Here is a 22,475-nt window from a genome sequence, read left to right as displayed (position 1 = left end):
TGCCGTAGCATTACGTGGCATGGACTCGACTAATGCCTGGAGTAGTGCAAGAGGGAACTGACGCCACGAATCCTTGTGAACACCACGTTGCAAGGCATTCCAGATATGCTCATCGATGTTCGTGTCTTGGGTGTTTCGTGGCCAGCGGATGTGTTTAAATTGACAATAGTGTTCCTGGAGGCACTCTGTAGCATTTTCTGGACGTGTGGGGTGCCGCATTGTCCTGCTGAAATGTCATAATGTACAATAGACACGAATGGATGCAGGTGATCAGGCAGGATACTTACGTATCTGTCACCTTTTCAGAGTCGTATCTAGACGTGTCAGGGGTCCCGTATTACTCCAACTGCACACGCCCCATACCGTTGCAGAGCCTCCACCAGCTTCAACATTCCCCTGCTGACATGCAGTGTTCACGGATTCGTAAGGTTGCCTCCATACCGTGCGCTCGATACAATTTGAAACGAGACTCGTCCTACCAGGCAACATGTTTCCCTCATCGAAATTCTAATGTTGGTATCGACGGGCCCTGGCGAGGCGTAAAGCTTTGTGTCGTGCAGTCATCAAGGGTACACGAGTGGGCCTTCGGCTCCGCAAACCCATATCGATGAATTTTCGTTGAATGGTTCGCACGTTCACACTTGTTCGTATTGGTTCAAATGGCTCTGAGCACTATGGGACTTAACTGCTGTGGTCATCAGTCCCCTAGAACTTAGAACTACTTAAACCTAACTAACCTAAGGACATGACACACATCCATGCCCGAGGCAGGATTCGAACCTGCGGCCGTAGCGGTCGCGCGGTTCCAGACTGAAGCGCCTAGAACCGCTTGGCCACTCCGGCCGGCACACTTGTTCGTACCCCAGCATTAAAATCAGAAATGCAATCCTTCTGGAAATTGCTGCAATCACCTCAAACTATTCTCTTCAGTCGTAGTTGGTCCTGTTCTTCTGGGATCTTTTTCCGGCCACAGCGACGTCGGAGATTTGATGTTTTACCGGAATCTTTATATTCACGGTACACTCGTGAAATGGTCGTACGTGAAAATTCCCACTTCATCGGTACCTCAGAGATGCTGTGTCCCATCGCTCGTGCGCCGACTACAACACCACGTTCAAACTCACTTAAATCTTGACAACCTGACATTGTAGCAGCAGTAACCGATCTGACAACTGCGCCAGACGCTTGTTGTATTATATAGGCGTTGCCGACCGCAGCGCCATATTGTATCTGTATTTGAATACGCATGCCCACAGCAGTTTCTTTGGCGCTTCAGTGTATTACAGCCGAAAACTTGAGACTGTTATGAACAACATAATGCTTGATATTTTGTGAAATTTTTGTTGGAAATTGCGCATCAACGTACATTTTATAAGGATATAAATTTTTATTTATTGTTTCTATAATGTACCTTTTCTCGTAAACTAATCCAGCAATAAAACTGAAATTTCACAGTTTAAAGCTGCATAAGAGGCTAATAAAACTGTGCAACAGATTTTTTTTAAGGTCATAGTTGCTTTGAAATTAACTTTTCAGTTTTGTTTGGCTCGGGACTGTTTTATTTTTCTCAAATTTTAAGGCGGGGTAGGACGTCAAACGGGCCGACTTGGAGCAGGAGAGGCACCACAGGACATTTTAATTTCCACTGTCTATACTTTTACAAATAAATTCATAAAACTTTGACAGCATGAAAAGGAAGAATTCAGGATTCACACTCTTCGCAGTGACAGCTCAAAAACGTAACAAAATACATTTTTTACATGTGAAATTTCATCATTTTTCCACTTAACTACTGGCTGCATTTGTTGCTGTAGGTACACTTTTCTTCCTAAGTAAGAGAGATTCTTCCATGAATTTTGTACAGCATACAAACCATAGTTATAGGTGTATGAAACTCTAGAATTTATTTAATTTATGAAAAACTGAATGAACTGTGACATTTTAAATTTCATGTTTAGAAAAAACTCAAATTTTATAGTTAACTATCTCAATTTTTACCACAGTTTTTTAATAGATTTGGAAAATTCCAGAGTTTCATTCACCTGTAAGTACTGTTCGTATGCCGTGCAAAATTCATCGAAGAATCTCTCTCACTTAGGAAGAAAAGTGTAGCTATAGCAACAAATGCAGCCAGTAGTAAGTGAAAGAAAGATGAAATTTCACATGTAAGAAAAGGTATTTTGCTAAGTTTTTGAACTACCACTGCTATGAGTGAGAGTCCTCAATCCTTCCTGGTCATGCTGACGAAGTTTTATGAATTTATTTGTAAAAGTATAGACAGTAGAAATTAAAATGTCCTGCCGTGGCTCTCTTGCTCGAAGTCGGCCCGTTTGACGTCCTACCCCCCTTAAAGCAGAACTTTTCTCAAGAAAAAGATAACGGAAAAGCACTGCACAGGATTATTCAGTAAGTAATTCTTGAGAACTATCCCAAATTTCAGGATGTTACCTTTTATGGTTCCTGATAAAAGGTACATTACAGCTCAAAAAGTCAGTTTATGGCAATTCGCGTTTAAAGCTTTTTGACATTATTTCTGTACATCTAGTGACTAATATTGTCCAAGTCCATAACCTTTATTCTCTTCGTCGTCTTCCTGGTCTAACCTCTCCCCCTGCCTCCTTTCGCTTGGCATGTTTCCCATTTTTTCTTCTGCTGCCTGAGCTTTGTCCAGTCGCGCTCCATCGATGCTTCAGTGTGAACGCACCTGGATGGAAGTCTATTCTCTACAGGCACTTAATCCTATCTACATTTCCACTAGACACATATAACATGTAACTACCCTCACAACAACTGAGGACACAAATACTGTTTTTGGACAACGCATCCTATGTTTTCGCATGTACACATTTTTTGAGCAGTTCAGGACTGGATAGGTACTTGAAAATTGGTTTTATAACATCTAAAACAGCATGTGTCAAACCATGTTTGTGGGTGTATCGCTTTCCACTGGCTTCTGCCAGAATATATTTACACGACGATGTGTCACAAAGGGGATGTTGAGGATTGTCATCCGTGGAAAGCTTGTGCAAGAATATTGTCCACACGGCTTGCTGCATTGTTTTCACACTATGTAAGTTATCACTTATAGGTTTTCCATAATATATCTGTAAAGTGTGGATTGCCTTGTCTGTCAGTCTGTTAACACCTCCCAGTGGCCTTCCATCTTCTAAAAACCACGTTTGTAAAGAAAGGAACAAACAGACATAATCTTTCTGACAGCCTTCTAGACTCACCTGCAGTTCGTTGAAGGAAACATTAATGGAAAAAAAATTCTAGCATAGAGGAGGTGAGGTGTGGATGACAGCCCAGAAAGGGGTGGCGGGGGGCAGCGTAGCAGGCACACACACCCACACAAACTTTTTTAAAACATATTTCTAGCCAGAATTCGCTTATGAAACTTTGCGAGGTATTCTTAAAGAATCAACCTAATAAATTACGAAATGAAAAAAAAAAATCAAATTTTTTCGCAATATTGCCCTACGTCTACTCTTCATCAGTTGACATTCCAGTCAAAGCAGCGACTAATCAAGATCAGTCCCTCCAAAACTTAGGCAACAATTATGCGATGAACTGTTTGCAGTTTCCGTATCCATGACTGTTACCTTAGTGATTACGACAGCCCTTCCCAATTATGAAGCACACTAAAATATTTTGGACCAACCCTTGTTTGTAAACTAACATGGAAACGCCGTCTGCTAACTGTCGAACAGAAACACCTCAACAGGCAGAAGCTTTTGACTGACAGAACGTAGGGACGGCGTCCCTTCGCCATTCCCGACGCCTACAATGCCTGCATGTGACCTATCGTCTCCTACGCAAATGTTGCCCCCATATCTGACAAGCCGTCATTCCATCAACCCCTGCAAATTCATCGAACAACACACTCTCGGCCTTGCTTCCTGAATCCACATGCCTTCCCCTGTAACAGTCCTTTACGAGGTCATATCTTTTCCCCACCTCCATGTTGACACTAAACACGTCTGTATATCCTACACTCCCCGTAGACTCGATTATAGCAACTTCATAGTTTCCCGCTTAGCTACAAATCCTGGTGTGCTGCGGCGCATATAACAACACATTCCGCGCGCTCTACACTTATACGTTTTCCATATCGTCTCCCTGCACAGTTTTAGCAGACTCCCACCTCCTGGCAGTTAAACCCGCCCTGACATCTATCACTCTTATCAGATTTGACTAGCCCTTCCGCACTACTTTCCAATTGCAGAGCTTCCCTCCCTTTTCTTTCCTCCTCTTGACCTTATCCAGACACACATCCTCTTTTCTATTTTCTTTCAGTCATCAGTCGTCTGACTGGTTTGATGCAGCCCACCACGAATTCTTCTTCTGCAAACCTCTCCATACCATCCTATGTCCTCAATTATTTGTTGTATAAATTCAAAACGTTGCCTTCTCCTACAGTTTTATTCCCTGTACAGGTCCCTCTAGAACCGCGGAAGTTATCCCCGGTCCCTTATGTCTTTTTTAATAGATGTCCTACTATCCTTTCTTCTTGTCGGTGTTTTCCATATATTCCGTTCCTCTCTGACCATTCAGTCCACCTAATTTTCAACATTTTTCTGTTGTACCACATCTCAAACTCTTCGATTCTGCTCTGTCCCGCTTTTCCCGCACTCCACAATTGGATATTATACAATGTTGTGCACGAGCTATACCTTATCAGAAATTTCTTCCTCAAATAAAGGCCTCTGTTAGACAGCTGTGGACTTGAGCCTCTCTGCCTGTGCTAGACTACATTTTACACCGACCTTGCTTCGTCCGTCGTGCATAATTTTGCTTCCAGTGTAGCAAAATTCCTTTACTTTGTGATCCTCAATTTTGATGTTTACTTGCTCGCTATTCTTGTTTCTTGTACATTCCGTTGCCTTTGTCTCGTGCCAGTGTACTATGAATGCATATTTGTACCAATTCCATCCAACAAGTCCTGTAATTCTTCTTCACACTGACTGAGGGTAGCAATGTTATCAGTGAATGTTATCGTTGATATTCTTTCATCCTGTAATCTAATTCCATTGTTGAACGCTTCTTTTATTTCCGTCATTGCTACTTCGATGTATAGATTGAACAGTACAGGCAAAACACTGGATCGCTATCTTATGGACTTTTTACCTGAGCACTTCGTTGTTTGCCTTCCAGTCTTATCGTTCCCTCTCGGTTCTTTTACAGTTTGCGTAATACCTGTCTCTCCCTACAGCTCACAGCTCAGCGCTATTTTTTTCTGAATTTCGAACATCGTGCACCATTTCATATTGTCGAACGCTGTTCCTAGGTCGCCGATGCTGTGAGCGTGTCTCGAGTTTTCTTCGACCTTGCTTTCATTATTAAGCCCAACGGTCAGAACTGCCTCTCTGGTCCTTTTACATTTTCTAAAGCCACACCGATGGTCGTCTGTCAGATCCTCAGTTTTATTTTCCATTCTCCTCTCCATTATTCTCGTCAGCAACTTAGATGCACGAGCCTTTAAACCGATTGTGCGATAGTTTTCGCGCTTATCTGCACTTGATGTCTCCAGAATTATGCGAATTATATTTTTTCGACACTCTGATGGTACATCGCCAGTCTCACGGACTCTACACACCAACTTGAATAGACGTTTCGTTGCCACTTGCGTCAATGATTTTAGAAATTCCTGCGGAGTATTGTCTTTCTCTCTTGTACCCTGTCCTTCAGAGCCCTTCCCGTTACTCCTAAATGCAGATCCCGACTATAAAGTGGTAGTGAAGTATCATGCACTACAGTTGATCCTCACATATGAAACTCGCTTCACGTCCCCGTTTTTAGGGGTGTCGTGGCCTGTCCTGTGCACGCACATTGGATCCATATCTCTCCCGAACCGATGTAAGGCAGTGGCTTTATGGCGCAATGCCGACAGATGTCGTCCTCCACGGGTGCCAACATTGGCTATAGTTAACGGCCGATAGGGAGGTCGCTTCAGTTGTGTTGTGGGGATAGCACGAGCGATTCTGATGATGAGTTTTTGCGTTGGCTTCTGCTAGTGGAGAACATTATTCTTAGCAAAACACTTGGAGGAAAAGTTTTGGGTGCACCAGCTTAATGAAGACAGATCTGCAGGAGACTTTTTCGAAACTTGGAACTGTTTGTGAAGTTACCTAAATAATTTCCAGGACTAGAACATTTTTGAAACTATAAGAAACGAGGCAACTGGCCAGTGTAAATTCAGGGCAGGTAACGGTTCAGAATTAAAAAGTTGTCATAAGCAAACATTTAACATTATTTAATAACATTTCCACTCTCATATAGGGTATTATTAACAAGAAATTATAAATGAGTAAGTGCGTACGAGCTAGATATTGCCTATTTTCGCCGTCGTTCTGTGCCACCAGGATGAGTTATCGGACTGGAAACAGACACGTTTACGATATTGCGGTGCCTGTGTTCTTACGAATTACGACGCAGATTTTCTTCGGACATGCACGCACGAGCAAAGGAACAGGTACTGCGGTGACTCTAGCCGTTATGAAGTACATGCGACGTATCCGCAGTTGCGAGTACGGATATTCGTCAGCTGTGTACTGGAACGACGACACTGAAGATTCTTGCTCGACCGGGCCCCGCTTCTGACGAGCAGTCGCCTCACCATTAGACTATGCGACCGCGACTCAGCTCAGCGCCAGGCCGAAAGCTCCACGTGTGTCTGCGACCTGTACTCGCACGTGCGTTACGTGTGTACGTGTACAGGTGTGTGGCCGCGAGCCGTGCTCGGATAGCCATCTGGCGACAAGCGGGAAATCCGGCTTCCAGTCCCGGTCGAGCACGAACTCGGTGTCGTCATTCCAGTACACAGCTGATGTTTGTCGATAATCACAACTGTGGATACATTTAATCTAGGAACGTGTTTGGTCTATCAGCTCGTCGGTGCGTAATCAGCCACCATCGGCTGTTGTCGGATTGGGCTTTCGCTTCCATTGTGGGGACTTACATTCTAGTCTCGGTGTTTTTTCATTCCCACGTCTGCCGGTAGTCGCCAGACTTTGAATCGTCAGAATTAAATTTTATTAGGATTCTCGGAATTAATCTCAGCCGGGGATCTGCTTTACTTTCACCAATGCACACCAGACTGAAAAATTAGCGTCTGCAGGAATCGTGACTGCAGAATGTTACTCACTGGCAAACGTTGAGGCGTACCTACACAAAGTCCCCGGAATGCCGCAGACGAGTGAAGCGGTCGGATCCGGTAGAGCTGGCGAGTCCGGCCGGCGCTCCCCGCGGCCCCTGCTGCCGTTTCCCGTCTGCTGCAGGCGAGCTGCCAGCTGTTGCCGGAGAACGAGGTGCGTGCAGCCCCCGCCATTGCACAGCCAGTTTTTTCGGCAGAAATATCCCGCCTTCTCATTTAATCAGCGGACAGACAGAGGCGAGCTTCCGTCGAGGTGTCCGTCCGTAATTGGAGCGTCTTCCGACATGGGCGTGGCACGCCTCAAGTGTCAGGTGGGCAGCTGTGCGAACGAAGGGTGAACACGTAGTGGCGGCCCGTACCGTCGTGGCGCCTGCCGAGTCCGCCTGACGACGCAGAGCGCAGTCCGGCACCGTCGGTTCCCCCCAGAGAGTCTGCACACGCCGGCACGACCGCACAACTGGGCGCCCCGCGCCGCTGCCACGGCCGCTCTCGACACGCCGCCTCTGCCGCCGCCCTGTCCGGCCGAGTGGACGGCGTACGCTGCCGAGTCGCACTGACGCGGCCACCTACCGAGACAGCTGCGAGACTTGCGGACCCGTGCCAACTGCAGTGCTGTGGTCAGCCGCGAAAGGTTCCCCAGTGGAGGCTCTGTGATGCCAACAGCCCAGTTGGAGTCGTCGCACAGGTTCTCGATTGCCTTTAAATACGGAGAGTTTGTTGACCGGGAGAGATGACCTCCGTCACACCACAAAATGTTCCGAGGCCACCCGTCATCAACTTCACTCCTTGCAAGAAACGTTATAGCAAAGCCTATTCGAATGTCTGCATCACGTGCCAAAAGTTGGTGATCGATGTGAAGTTAGTACGTATACCGTATGACTCTCGTTCGCAGCACTCTTGTAACGTCGGACCACGGAACGTCCAGCTGCCCTGACACGGCTGGCGCACTGCCCGCAGGTCGCACATCGCGTCCGGCAGTATAACTCCTTCATCAGTTTGTGGCGCAGTTGGCCGTCGGCCTCTCCCGGGAGCAATTCCCGAATCGCCAGTTAATCTCAACTTCTGAATTACGCCCTTCAACCCCGGTGCGGAAAGAGGACGTCTCAGTGTTCCTTTAACGCGTCGCTACTCCAAAGAGCGCCATTACTATTGCTGTTGTTTCTATGAAAGAGCTTTACAAGTAAAACCCTACTCCCCACGTCCAGACCCGTGCTACCTGTCTGCAACAGTGATACACGCTGATACTCGTGTGTCAACATCAGGCGCGTTATCGGGCCCCTCAGGGACACGGCTTAGAGAAGTCGAAACAAAACCGATGTGCACTCCGTGTGCATACCGGGTGGAGTCACTCCACACGTGGAACGCATCTTCCTGGGTGCCACGGACAGCACAGGGTGCTGCCAATTGCAGGTGGTGACTCAAGTCGGTACCAATGATATGTGCCGCTTTTCATCAGGAGAGATTTTCTCTGGTTTCGAGAGGCTAACAGAAGTGGTAAAGGCTGCCAGTCTTGCCAGCAAGATGAAAGCAGAGCTGACCATTTGCAGCATAGTCGACAGGACCGATTGCGCACCTCTGGTACAGAGCCGAGTGGAGGGTCTGAATCAGAGGCTCAGACGGTTCCGCGACCGTGTAGGCTGCAGATTCGTCGACTTGCTCCAAAGGGTGGCTGGGTTTCGGGTTCCGCTAAATACGTCAGGTGTCCACTACACGCAGCAGGCGGCTACACGGGTAACAGGGGCTTTTTGGCGTGGACTGGGCGGTTTTTTTTTTTTATTTGCAGGCGGAACACAGCAAGAACGTAGATACAGGCACCGTCGGTATAACAGCTGTAAATTGTCGTAGCTGTGTTGGGAAAGTACCAGAGCTCCAAGCGCTAATACAAAGCACTGATGCTCAAATCGTTATAGGCACTGTAACCTGGCTAAAGCCGGATATAAGCTCAGCCGAAATTTTTGCAAATAACCTAACGGTGTTCCGAAAGAACAGGCTAAACACGGTTGGCGGTGGCGTATTTGTTGCTGTTGGAAGTAGTTTATCTTGTAGCGAAATTGAAGTAGATAGTTCCTGCGAATTAGCATGAGACGAGGTCGTTGTTAGCAACAGGAATAAAATAAAATTGGATCCTTTTACCGGCCTCCCAACTCAGATGATACTATTGCTCAAAGGTTCAAAGAAAACTTGTGTTTGATTTCAAACACGTACCCGACTCATACGATCATATTTCGTGGTGACTTTAATTTACCCTGGATATGTTAGCGAAAATACATGTTTAATTCCGAAGGTACGCATAAAACATCATCCGAAATTGTGCTAAATGCATTCTCTGAAAATTATTTCTAGCAGTTAGTTCATGAGCCCACGCGAGTAGTAAACGGTTGTGGAAACACACTTGACCTCTCAGCAACAAATAATCCTGAGTTAATAACGAGCATCAAAACGGATACAGGGATTGGTGAGCACAGGGTTGTCGTAGCGAGACTCAATATTGGAACCCCCAAATCCCCTAAAAATAAACGAAAAATATACCTATTCAAAAAAACAGATAAAATTTCACTTGACGTCTTCCTGAGAAACAATCTCCACCCCTTCCAACTTAATAATAAAAGTGTAGCCCAGATTTCACTTGAATTCAAAGAAATAGTATCGGCACAAATTGAGAGTTTTATAACAAATAAATTTACAAACGATGGAGCTGATCCTCCTTGGTACACAAAACGGGTCAGAACACTGTTGCAGAAACAACGAAACAAACATGCGAAATTTAAACAGACGCAAAATCCCCAAGATTGGCGATCTTCTACAGAGGCTCGAAATTTCGCGCGGACTGCAATGCGAGATGCTTATAACAGTTTCCATAACGAAACCTTGTCTCGAAACCTGGCAGAAAATCCAAAGAGTTTCTGGTCATATGTGATGTTAGCGGCAAGAAACAATCTATGCCTTCTCTGCGCGATAGCAAGGGAGATACCATCGAAGACAGTCCTGCCAAAGCAGCGTTACTAAACACAGCCTACCGAAATTCCTTCACAAAGGAAGACGAAGTAAATATCCCAGAATTCGAACCAAGAACAGCTGAGTAACGTAGAAGTAAATATCCTCGGAGTAGTGAAGCAACTTAAATCACTCAATAAAAGCAAGTCTTCTGGTTCAGGTTGTATACCAATTAGGTTCGTTTCAGAGTATGCTGATGCATTAGCCGCATACTTAACAATCATATACAATTGTTCGTTCGACGAAAGATCAGTACCCAAAGACTGGAAAGTTTCACAGGTCACACCAATGTTGAAGAAAGGTAGTAGGAGTAATCCACTAAATTACAGCTCCGTATCATTAACGTCGATATGCAGCAGGATTTTGGAACACATACTGTGTTCGAACATTACTAATTAAAACGAAGAAAACGGTCTATTGACACACAGTCAACATGGATTTAGAAAACATCGTTCTTGTGAAACACAAATAGCTCTTCACTCGCATGAAGTGTTGAGGGCTATTGACAAGGGATTTCAGATTGATTTTTGGATTTGCGGAAGGCTTTTGACACTGTACCACACAAGCGGCTTGTAGTAAAATTGCGTGGTTAAGGAATATTGTCTCAGTTATGTGACTGGATTGTGATTTCCCGTCAGCGAATTGGTAGTAATTGACGGGAAGTCTTCGAGTAAAACAGAAGTGATTTCCGGCGTTCCCCAAGGTTGTGTTATAGGCCCTTTGCTGTTGCTTATCTATGTAAACCATATGGGAGACAATATGAGCAGCCGTCTCAGGTTGTTTGCAAATGACGCTGTCGTTTATCGGCAAATACAGTCATAAGGAGATCAAAACAAATTACAAAACGATTTAGAAAAGATATCTGAATGGTGCGAAAATTGGCAGTTGATCCTAAATAACGAAAAGTGTGAGGTCATCCACACGGATGCTAAAAGGAATCCATTAAACTTTGGTTACACGATAAATCAGTCAAATCTAAAGGCGGTAAATTCAACTAAGTACCTAGGAATTACAATTACGAACAACTTAAATTGGAAGAAACACACAGAAAATGTTTTAGGGAAGGCTAAGTAAAGACTGTGTGTTATTGGCAGGACACAGAAAATGGAACAGATCTACTAACGAGGCTGCCTACACTACTATTGTCCGTCCTCTTTTAGAATACTGCTACGCGGTATGGGATCCTTACCAGATAGGATTGACGGAGTGCATCGAAAAAGTTCAAAGAAGGGCAGCACATTATGTATTATCGTGGAACAGGGGAGAGAGTGTCATTGAAATGATACATCATTTGGGTTGGACATCATTAAAAGAAAGGCGTTTTTCGTTGCGGCGGAATCTTCTCACGAAATTTCAATCACCAGCTTTCTCCTCCGAATGCGAACATATTTTGTTGACACCGACCTACATAGGGAGAAACGATCACTATGATAAAATAAGGGAAATCAGAGTTCTTACTGAAAGATATAGGTGTTCGCTCTTACGGCGCGATATACGAGATTGGAACAATAGAGAATTGTGAAGGTGGTTCGATGAACCCTCTGCGAGGCACTTTAATGTTATTTGCAGAGTATTCATGTAGATGTAGATGTAGACGTAGAACGAACCAACACTACTAACAACGCAAATCCTGCAGCGCACAATCCGAACATCATTCTTGTAAAGCTGGGTGCCTATACGGTAAGCAGTTTTCCTTCTATACTAGCTCAAGTAGCCAAAGTCTAACTATAACCACTCTGCACATTTACATACATGCAACAAGAGCCATCATACGTTTCAATTTGGAGAATGGCTTCTATCCCTGTCAACAATTTGCTTTCGCTTAGGCCAACTATGCACCTAATCTTTAGACACTGTTCTCTGGCTCCACCCCCCCAAGTAGCTTCTATATTCTTGTCTGAACTGCTCGTCGCCCACGTCTAAGATAAAAAAGGCTGCACTCCAGAGAAATACATACACAAAAAACTACGTGAAATTTAAATTTATATTGGATGTTAAGAAATTCCTCTTTTTCAGATACCTTTTCGGAGTATAGAGAGGCTACATTTTACAAACTCTCTGCTTCAGACGTCATCAGTTGTTTTACTCCGCAGAAAGCAGAACTCGTCTACCACTTATGATGTATCATTTCCGAATCTAATTCCTTCATCGTCACCTGATTTAATCAGACTTACCTTTGCTTAACTTTTGTCGATATTGACCTTATAACCTTTCGACAGGCTATCCATTTCATTCAGATACTCTTCCGAGTTCTTTATCGTCTCTGACAAAATCCTGTTGTCATCGGCGGAGCTGAAAGTTTTAATTTCTTGTTAATCGGCTGTCCAGATTTCTGCTGGGGTCCCCTTTACCGCTTGCTCAGTGTACAAGACTTGCCTCACTGCGCCGCCCGCCTGCTTCGGCCCCTCGCGTACAGTAGCTGCGCTGTGTCGCGACACCTCGCCGACTCGTGGAGTCTCGGAATGTTTCGGAGTGGAAGTGAAGTGCTGTAGCTGTTTAATTATGTGCTGCCTGTGAGGTATGTCGTTGTGTCATTTAGTGTGCTCCAGTCGTCATGATGTGCAGTCTAGGAAATTAGGTGGTGGCACAATAGCAGAATGTTGTCATATAAAAGAGATTATGTCGTAACATTTAAACTGCACTCTTAGGTGCCTGCGTAACCACCGAATAACTGAATCAGTTTTTTTAAGTAAACCACAGGAGAAGGCAGGTGGTTCAAGGTTTATTAATATATCGAACGTATAACACTATTATTAATAAACGTTGATCCACCTACGTTCTCCCACGATTTCATTAAAGAACCATGATTCCTCTATCATCTTCCACGATTTAATGTTAAAACTCTGATCCATTAACGTCGTTTATCGAAAACTATTTTCTTATGCGTTTCGCCGTCTTGTCCTGTCCGACTCGTCATTTCCCATCTTCACTTTCCATTATTCACCACGCACACAATTACCAAATGCAATATCCAACAAAACCGCGGACACCGTAAGTGCACTTTTGGGTACAGTCAAAGTACTCGTATATAGGTGAACTGGAGATTCGGATACCCGAGTTTGCAGTTGGGGGAGGGTTTATTGGTATCCTGGTCTAGGGGTGAGTTACATAGGTGAGCTGGAGGTTGGGATACCGGCTTTCGTATCTGTGGGGGAAGGGGGGGAGGGGTTATTGGTATTTTGTTATAGGGTGCAGCTATATAACTTAACTGCAGATTGGGATACTGTGATCTTATGCTGTGTGCTGAATGATTTTGTCGGCTTTTGTTTTTTGGCAGTTTAGAGTGGTTTTTTTTCAGAATGTTACGCCTCGAACGGTGTTGTATTTATTATTGAATTTATAGCTTATCATCGCCCGAGGCCCTTTTTTGCCGCGTTTGTCCCACTAATTTAATTGGCTTTAGCCAGTGTGTAACGTGGGTGCTTATTCCAGAATTGAAAACAACTGTGTAAGTTGAAATGACAAGTGTAATGTCGCAAATTTTAGCACAAAAATTACAGCTTTTACACAGTTTTCAACTCGACGACATAAAAACAGCGCGATGGATAACGCATCTCGCCAACATCAAAAAGTCAAATAGTCCTACACACAACACTATTAAATATTAACTTTCTGAAAGAACAGTAATTCTAAGCACAATAATATATAAATTTCTTTACAAAACTGCTCCTACACATATGTTATGACGTTGGTCAGTACTACGAAAATCGTCCGATTCCGGTTCAAAGCCGGCCGAAGTGGCCGTGCGGTTAAAGGCGCTTCAGTCTGGCACCACGTGACCGCTACGGTCGCAGGTTCGAATCCTGCCTCGGGCATGGATGTTTGTGATGTCCTTAGGTTAGTTAGGTTTAAGTAGTTCTAAGTTCTAGGGGACTGATGACCACAGCAGTTAAGTCCCATAGTGCTCAGAGCCATTTGAACCATTTTTGAGCTTCCGTCGTAATCCTTGCAGCGCCCTTCGCTACGCCGTTGCCCACCTGTCTTTTCAAACTAAAAACGACTCACGTTGCCTGTTCCACCTTCCGCTCAAAGACACGCATACTGTGTGTTAATTACCGTCGATTTACTGTCAACCCTTTTTGCAATACATACTGAGAGGCAAATGTTCTCATAACCGCCGAAGTACGTTAGCTGTAATATTCACCTTCTTGTTGCGATGTATAAAGTTCTCATGTAAGGTGCGAATATGATCATTTATTCTGCCACCTTACAAGTGGATAGGTTCGTGGCCGCCATGTCGGATACGCTCGAAGTAAGGGTTTCCGGGATGGTGGAGAAGTCACTGGCTGGAGCAGGCAGGTGGTTTCCCAGTCTCGAGTAATCCTCACTACTCGATTATTACTCAGTTATTATTACAATTCGAGTGCCAAGTGCAGGTGCAGCACGATACGGTCGGTGACCTCAGTGCCCGTTGTTGACAGTGGAAGTTCCAGCTGACGCCGTCCGGGGATGGCGAGGCCGCAGCGCCGTGGCCCATCTTCATTACCTTCAACAACGGCTCCCAGCTGGGTAGCGGCGACGTGATGCAGAGCGTGTGGATGCTCGACGACGAGATGGACATCACCGTAGGTCTGTCGGAGGGAGAACTGATACTCCTCAACTACAAATGGACCGGTAAGACACCCACACAGTTTCTTTTGTTCCACATTCGAGACGCGTTTCGAAAACATTACTTTCAGATGAAACCCGAATGGCTGAAATATGCTAAAGTTAAAAGTCTGTTTAAGAAAGGAGATAAAAAATACTATAAAATTTCCGTCCAATTTCACTTTAGCCAGCATTCCCAAATATTCAGTCGCCCTCTTAACCATCTGATAACAAATATTACATTATCCAAAGGAGGAGACGAGATACTGGCAGGAGGGGTCGCGAGTCGTGCGTGGGTAGCTCAGTCGGTAGAACATTTTCCTGTTGAAAGCAAAGGTCGCCAGTTCGAGTCCCCGTTTGGCACACAGTTTTAATCTACCAGAAAGTTTCGTATCAATGCCTACTACGCTGCAGTGTGAAAATTTTATTCAGTATGTTGTCAAAGCCTCACAAGGTACCCCTCAGTGCAAGGTCGCAAGTTCACTCTTTAATAAGGCTCATTTGTAATTATTAGCTGCTAACGACTCACCGTGTGCATCAGGAGGGCCACAGAAAATGAGTGCCCGACACGTGCAGAGAATACCGACCTATGGGATGCATGTATTACACTTCGCAAAGTGCACATCGTCGACATTGGAGAAACGTTAAAAACAAGTTATTAACTTGCACCCTAAACAACGAATGAAAACTTGCGCACCATGTGATCACAGAGGTCGGCACCATCAGTGTCAGAGGCGATCTCCTTGGGAGTTACAAACCGAGCAGGGCGTTCACCTAGGTATCCCCTATCAAAGAATGCATATAGAATTATATTGGTGCAACGGGATGGTGAGAACTGATGGAATATGATGGCATGCAGGCGAATTCAAAACAGTCTGTCGTGCAGCTTACCATGAAACCGGTTACCCATTACGGCGTAGCTGCACATAATGTGATAACACGTTTTATAGGCTGAATTTGTTCTGATGTTCCAACTGGTATGAAATGCAATGTCACACACTTTTCAGGAAGGATAGTTTGCTCTAAAAAAGTATGATTTTTATACGCTGACCAGGAATCAAGCAAAAGCAAGTTATTTTTATCAGCTATTGGCCAAAAGCAGCGCTTATGCCATAGTTGTAGTTCTCTTACAGCCATTTTCCTACTCTTGCTTTCTGCGACGTAAATATTCCCTCCCGCCCTTGCAAGCCGGCCGGTGTGGCCGTGCGGTTCTAGGCGCTTCAGTCTGGAACCGCGTGACCGCTACGGTCGCAGGTTCGAATCCTGCCTCGGGCATGGATGTGTGTGATGTCCTTAGGTTGGTTAGGTTTAAGTAGTTCTAAGTTCTAGGGGACTGATGACAACAGCTGTTAAGTCCCATAGTGCTCAGAGCCATTTGAACCATTTTTGAACCGCCCTTGCAAGATGACGCACACCAGGAGGAATCGTAGGGGGCAGAACAGCTCCGGCTTCTCGGAGCGCAACAAATAACCTTTCAGCCAATTCCCCATTCACATTGACTGTCGGTACAATTGTATGCGAATGCGTTAAGGCACTGATGTTAGTTCAGCTTGCTACAACTCTCTTGGTATCTCTCATTTTCAGTGTTCCTTTCATCTGCATTTTCTCTTCAAATTCCGATTGGTCGGAGACGAAAACAAATTTGTTACTGAACGATGAGATAAGTTATTTTATCTCATCTACAAATTTTCTGGCCGATTCCGCTGATTACTATGCATCGTCAAGTTGACGCTTTGTTTGAAATTTCGTCATCGTACCTCTTCCAGTTCTGTAGCTCTGTTTGAAGTTCCGCAGCCGTCCACTGCTTCCCCTAAAATCACTGTAATCTGCATCAGCCGTAGTTTGATGTGTATAACGTAGTTGGTCACTTTCATGCACATCCTGCAAATTGTATCACGCATACTTGAAACCGACAAACACCAGCTTTTGTTGCAAGTGCACCTTGTCCTCCCTTGAACATCGGTAGTTTTTCTTACGCCATACACGGTCATATTGCTGTTTACTTGTTATAAATTGTTCATAATTGTCTTTTTTTTATTATGCTGCGGATGATATTCCGTATATGTAATTACGTTTAGTACCCGCTCCTTGGACTGCGTTTGTCCTTTACTACGTTACACTGGAGACGGGATTTGTGGCTCCCTGTCCGACGAGGATGATGATCTACATGGTTCGAAACGTGTTCCATTATCACTTTCACTTGTTAGGCACATAGTGCTCCTCATGTACTCGTACATAGACCGCACACAACCCACCGACGCATCTTGCAAAAACGTTAATATTTCACCTGCCACTCTTACGAAACTCTTTAGTGTCCTTCTGACGAAATGTCAACCTCGGCAACTATTGCTGCAGATATAATGCAATGATTGCTTCGTTAATCGTTGCCGTTGCTCTGCACCACTAGCGCTGCAGCGTGTTGCGAGTTACTCTTCGACTAAGTAGTTGCACTACGTAACACAACCTCGTGCTGTTCTCACTACTGGACACCTCCAGTCTCGCCCCCTTTTGCACGAACAGCCAACATAGTAGTTGCATGGTAGACAATATGTGGGGAGTCGAATGCCGTAAACATCATTGGTCTTTTCCGACCTCCCGCTCCAGGGGTTCCTTGTCAGTTCGGATTTTAAGGGTTTCTGGTACTGATAAAACAATCTACATAGTGAAAATGTACTTAATTCATTAGGTAATAAGTAACAGGCTACTGTATATTGTGATCTGTCAAAAGCATTTGAATTTGTAAATCACAATATCATTTCGAGTAAATCAGTATATTACGCTGTAACTGAAAATGCTGCATAATGGTTTGGTTCCGACATCTCTGACAGGAAACAAAGGGTGTCACTGGGAAAGAGACGTGTATTAAGCTATCGAGCGTAATTCAACTGGGATCTAATTACGATTACACTTGGTGTTCCGTCTTATGGCTCTTGCTTTTTTTTTTGTGTATATCAGTGACGTTTCCTTAGTAATATTACGAGATGAGAAGCTTGTTTTGTTCTCAGATGATACAACCATTGGAATAAATAGCTAATCAAGTGTAGTCTTAGAAAGATCGGCAATGAAACTTTCGAGGACTTTAATAACTGGTTCCCAGCCAATTCTTTGTCACTAAATTTTAGAAAAAACACGCTGCATGCAATTCAGAACTTGTAAGAGATTTCCCACCAGTAAATGCCTAAAATGCTGTGACAAACACATGACGAAGTCAACAGCGTTAGATTTTCGGCTTTACAGCCCGATAAGAAAATTCAGCTGGCGGTAACACACCACACATCTGGTGAAGCGCCTAAACAAATATCTATTTGCAATGCGAATTTTGTCAGACATAGTGGACATTAAATGAAAAGGCTGACGCCGGCCGAAGTGGCCGTGCGGTTAAAGGCGCTGCAGTCTGGAACCACAAGACCGCTACGGTCGCAGGTTCGAATCCTGCCTCGGGCATGGATGTTTGTGATGTCCTTAGGTTAGTTAGGTTTAACTAGTTCTAAGTTCTAGGGGACTAATGACCTCAGCAGTTGAGTCCCATAGTGCTCAGAGCCATTTGAACCATTTGAAAAGGCTGACACACCATGCCGACTTTCATTCCATAATGTCTTATGGAATTATTTTTTGAGGTAACTCATCAAGCCAAGCTAAAGCTTTCCAGGTACAAAACGTGCAATAAGAATTATTTGTGATGTGAACTCGTGGGCTTATTTAGGGAATTGGGGATATTTACCATTGCTTCCCAGTATATTTATTCCTTAAGGGAATTAGTCAATTTGAGGTACGACCGTACTAATGCATTCACTCAGTAGCATTTCAGCAAATACTAAATCTCTGCAGAATGGTAGCTGACACCACACTTCGAGGTAGGGAACCTGGGGTCGGAGCAGCCAGCGTAACGAGGTAACGTTACTGTCTGCTCGCATTCGGGAGGACGACGGTTCAGTCCCGCGTCTGGTAATCCTGATTTAGGTTTCCCGTGATTTCCGTAAATCACTCCAGGCAAATGCCGCAATGGTTCCTCTGAAAGGGCACGGCCGACTTCCTTCCCCGTCCTTCCCTGATCCGACGAGACCGATGACCTCGCGTTTGGTCTCTTCCCACAAACAACCCAAACCCCAACCCATTAGCGACTGACACAATCAACGTACCGTTTGTACTGTATCTCAGAACATGTTCAACGCAAGCATGACATCAGCGATCAAGATTCTGACGCACCCTGACAAAAATCCCTGGTATGTTTCGAATCACATCACAGGCGGCTACAATTCTGACAAATAATTCCGTCTGCGTATCAACTCTGGTCTCATAACAAGTGGCTTCCCGTACCCCCATATGAAACAATCGAGGGGATTCTGCTCAAGTGACCTCGCAGGCCACGGAACAGGACGTCCCCTTCCAGTCCAGCGAGCGGGTTGTACTACCTAGTAATCAGGCTAGTCCTCCTCGTTTCCCTGCAATAAATAAAGAATGTACATGTAAATAAACAGCACAGTGCGTGTAAACTCGTACGGATGTTAGTTGTAAATGAGCTGGAAAACTGTAATGCTAGACAAAGCTGTAGACAAGTTTACCTCCGTAAGCTGGCTTCTCCAATTCCAGGTTCTCTACCTCAATTTGTTCAGTGCATCATTCTCTATGACCTGTTACATTTTTGCACGCTCATATTTCAGGTGATACGACTTCGTAAACAGTGCGATTCGTGAAAACCGGTTCTTTCATGAAACGGAGAGCAAATTTTCAGATTCGAGGGGACGAGAGGGGAGGGGGGGGGGGGGAGGGGAGGCGGCGTTGGGTTCATTGCTGAATGCTAACATACAATACAGCATTTAACTGTAAAGAAGATTATCCCATTTATCTTGAGCCGCGCGGGGTTAGCCGAGGGGTTTAAGGCGCTGCAGTCATGGACTGTGCGGCTGGTCCCGGCGAAGGTTCGAGTCCTCTCTCAGGCATGGGTGTGCGTGTTTGTCCTTAGAATAATTTAGGTTAAGTAGTGTGTAAGCTTAGGGACTGATGACCTTAGCAGTTAAGTCCCATAAGACTTCACACACATTTGAACATTTATCTTGAACACCGAAAGTACCTTTCCCTCCGGGAGCAGTATACGAGGATTGGAGCTTTAATAGTGGCAACTATTTATTTACAGCTCGTACAAAATAGATGCGTGTTTCAGAGTTTTACTGACCTTCAGAGTAGTCACCAGCATTGTGTATAATCCGTTGCCGGCGATGTGGAAGTCGTAGGATACTCTTAACAGTGCCAATTGTGTTGACAGTTCGAGCGGCGTGCTCTATTGCCCGACGAATTTGTAGTGGTTCTGAAGCGAGTGCCGTGCACTGTTTCCTTCAGTTGAGAAATCGAGTTGAACACACGAGGGCTTAAGTCAGGGGAGTGCAGTAGGTGGTATAGCACTTAGCATCCCCATCAGTCAAACAAATCAGTAACAAACTTCCTGTCAGATTAAAACCGTGTGCCGGACCGAGACTCGAACTCGGGACCTTTGCCTTTCGCGGACAAGTGCTCTAACAACTGAGCTACCCAAGCACGACTCACGCCCCGTCCTCACAGCTCTACTTCTGCCAGTACCTCGTCTCCTACCTTCCAAACTGAAATCAGTAACAGCTTGCACTGTACGTGCTTGAGCATTGACCTGAAAAAGTTCGTTCAGGTCCAGCAGGAAGTGTCATCACCTGTGTCTCTATGCTGTTCAGTTTTGGAACACAACCTACGACCAGCTTAGAGACAGAAGTGATGGCACTTTCTGCAGGACGTGACCATCATTTTGCAGGACAATGCTGGCAACGGGTTATACACAATGTTGGTGACTACTTTGAAGGTCAGTAAAACTCTGAAACACGTATCTGTTTTGTACGAGCTGTAAATAAATAGTTGCCACTATTAAAGTTCCAGCCCTCATATATATATATATATATATATATATATATATATATATATATATATATATATATACATATTCTCTATGTCCTAGTGATATACAAGGTGCATTCAAGTTCTAAGGCCTCTGATTTTTTTTCTCTGGACTGGAAAGAGATAGAAACATGCACATCGTTTTAAAATGAGGCCGCGTTCATTGTCAATACGTCCCAGAGATGGCAGCACCGTACGGCAGATGGAATTTTACCGCCAGCGGCCAGAATGAGAACTGTTTTAAATACTTAAAATGGCGACGTTTTCCTTACTTGAACAGCGTACAATCATTCGTTTTCTGAATTTGCGTGGTGTGAAACCAATTGAAATTCATCGACAGTTGAAGGAGACATGTGGTGATGGAGTTATGGATGTGTCGAAAGTGCGTTCGTGGGTGCAACAGTGTAATGAAGGCAGAACATTGTGTGACAACAAACCGAAACAACCTTGGGCTCGCACAAGCCAGTCTGACGACATGATCGAGAAAGTGGAGATAATTGTTTTGAGGGATCGCCGAATGACTGTTGAACAGATCCCCTCCAGAGTTGGCATTTCTGTGGGTTCTGTGCACACAATCCTGCATGACGACCTGAAAATGCGAAAAGTGTCATCCAGGTGGGTGCCACGAATGCTGACGGACGACCACATGGCTGCCCATGTGGCATGTTGCCAAGCAATGTTGACGCACAACGACAGCATGAATGGGACTTTCTTTTCGTCGGTTGTGACAGTGGATGAGACGTGGATGCCATTTTTCAATCCAGAAAGAAAGCGCCAGTCATCTCAATGGAAGCACACAGATTCACCGCCACCAAAAAAATTTCGGGTAACCGCCAGTGCTGAAAAAATGATGGTGTCCATGTTCTGGGACATCCTTACCCATTGCATTCCAAAGGGCACTACGGTAACAGGTGCATCCTACGAAAATCTTTTGAAGAACAAATTCCTTCCTGCACTGCAACAAAAACGTCCGGGACGGGCTGCGCGTGTGCTGTTTCACCAAGACAACGCACCCGCACATCAAGCTAACGTTACGCAACAGTTTCTTCGTGATAACAACTTGGAAGTGATTCCTCATGCTCCCTACTCACCTGACCTGGCTCCTGGTGACTTTTGGCTTTTTCCAACAATGAAAGACACTCTCCGTGGCCGCACATTCACCAGCTGTGCTGCTATTGCCTCAGCGATTTTCCAGTGGTCAAAACAGACTCCTAAAGAAGCCTTCGCCGCTGCCATGGAATCATGGCGTCAGCGTTGTGAAAAATGTGTACGTCTGCAGGGCGATTACGTCGAGAAGTAACGCCAGTTTCATCGATTTCGGGTGAGTAGTTAATTAGAAAAAAAATCGGAGGCCTTAGAACTTGAATGCACCTCGTATATGAGGGCTGGAACTTTAATAGTGGCCAGCAAATGTTGTTTAGCTACCAGGGGGACATTAACATGTCTGACTGCCTTTCTTGTAACTTGCTTAATGAGAAAGAAGATGTGAAGAGCACTACATTTCCTTATTACATATCTCCGTGTATTTTTAATTCAGTAATCCACTTTCTCACGTCAAGAGCTTTTCAGAAACGTATGCGAGCGTACCGCTCACATGAACATGACGTTCTTGAAAACACAACACGAAATTAATTTTAACATTCCTGTACTTGCACACAGTGTAGGTAGATAACGTAATTCGTCCACTTCCTGGAGTTTACAGCAAGCAAATGGAAACAGAAGGAAAATACGCGCCGGTCATTCAGTCAGCCGTCTGCAGTTCAGCGTTCGCGTGGGTACGTACACCAGCCAAGAGGAGGTAGTGTATAAATGTTACTCAGCTACA

The 22,475-nt window shown here is 44.8% G+C and overlaps 1 protein-coding gene across 1 annotated transcript in view; it reads left to right on the top strand.

Annotated features, from left to right (window-relative positions):
• The window catches only part of LOC124712431 (aminopeptidase N-like), a 62,476-nt gene that overhangs the window by 1,673 nt on the left and 38,328 nt on the right, over window positions 1–22,475 (top strand). The window contains exon 3 of the mRNA XM_047242725.1: window positions 14,569–14,761. Within this exon, the coding sequence (XP_047098681.1) occupies window positions 14,569–14,761 (193 nt within the window). The remainder of the gene's footprint in view (window positions 1–14,568; window positions 14,762–22,475) is intronic.

The sequence above is a fragment of the Schistocerca piceifrons genome, chromosome 8 (assembly GCF_021461385.2).
Source record: "Schistocerca piceifrons isolate TAMUIC-IGC-003096 chromosome 8, iqSchPice1.1, whole genome shotgun sequence".
NCBI classification, from domain to species: Eukaryota; Metazoa; Arthropoda; class Insecta; order Orthoptera; family Acrididae; genus Schistocerca; species Schistocerca piceifrons.
Note: the sequence above shows the minus strand (reverse complement) of the source record. Positions and strands in the feature narration are given on the sequence as shown.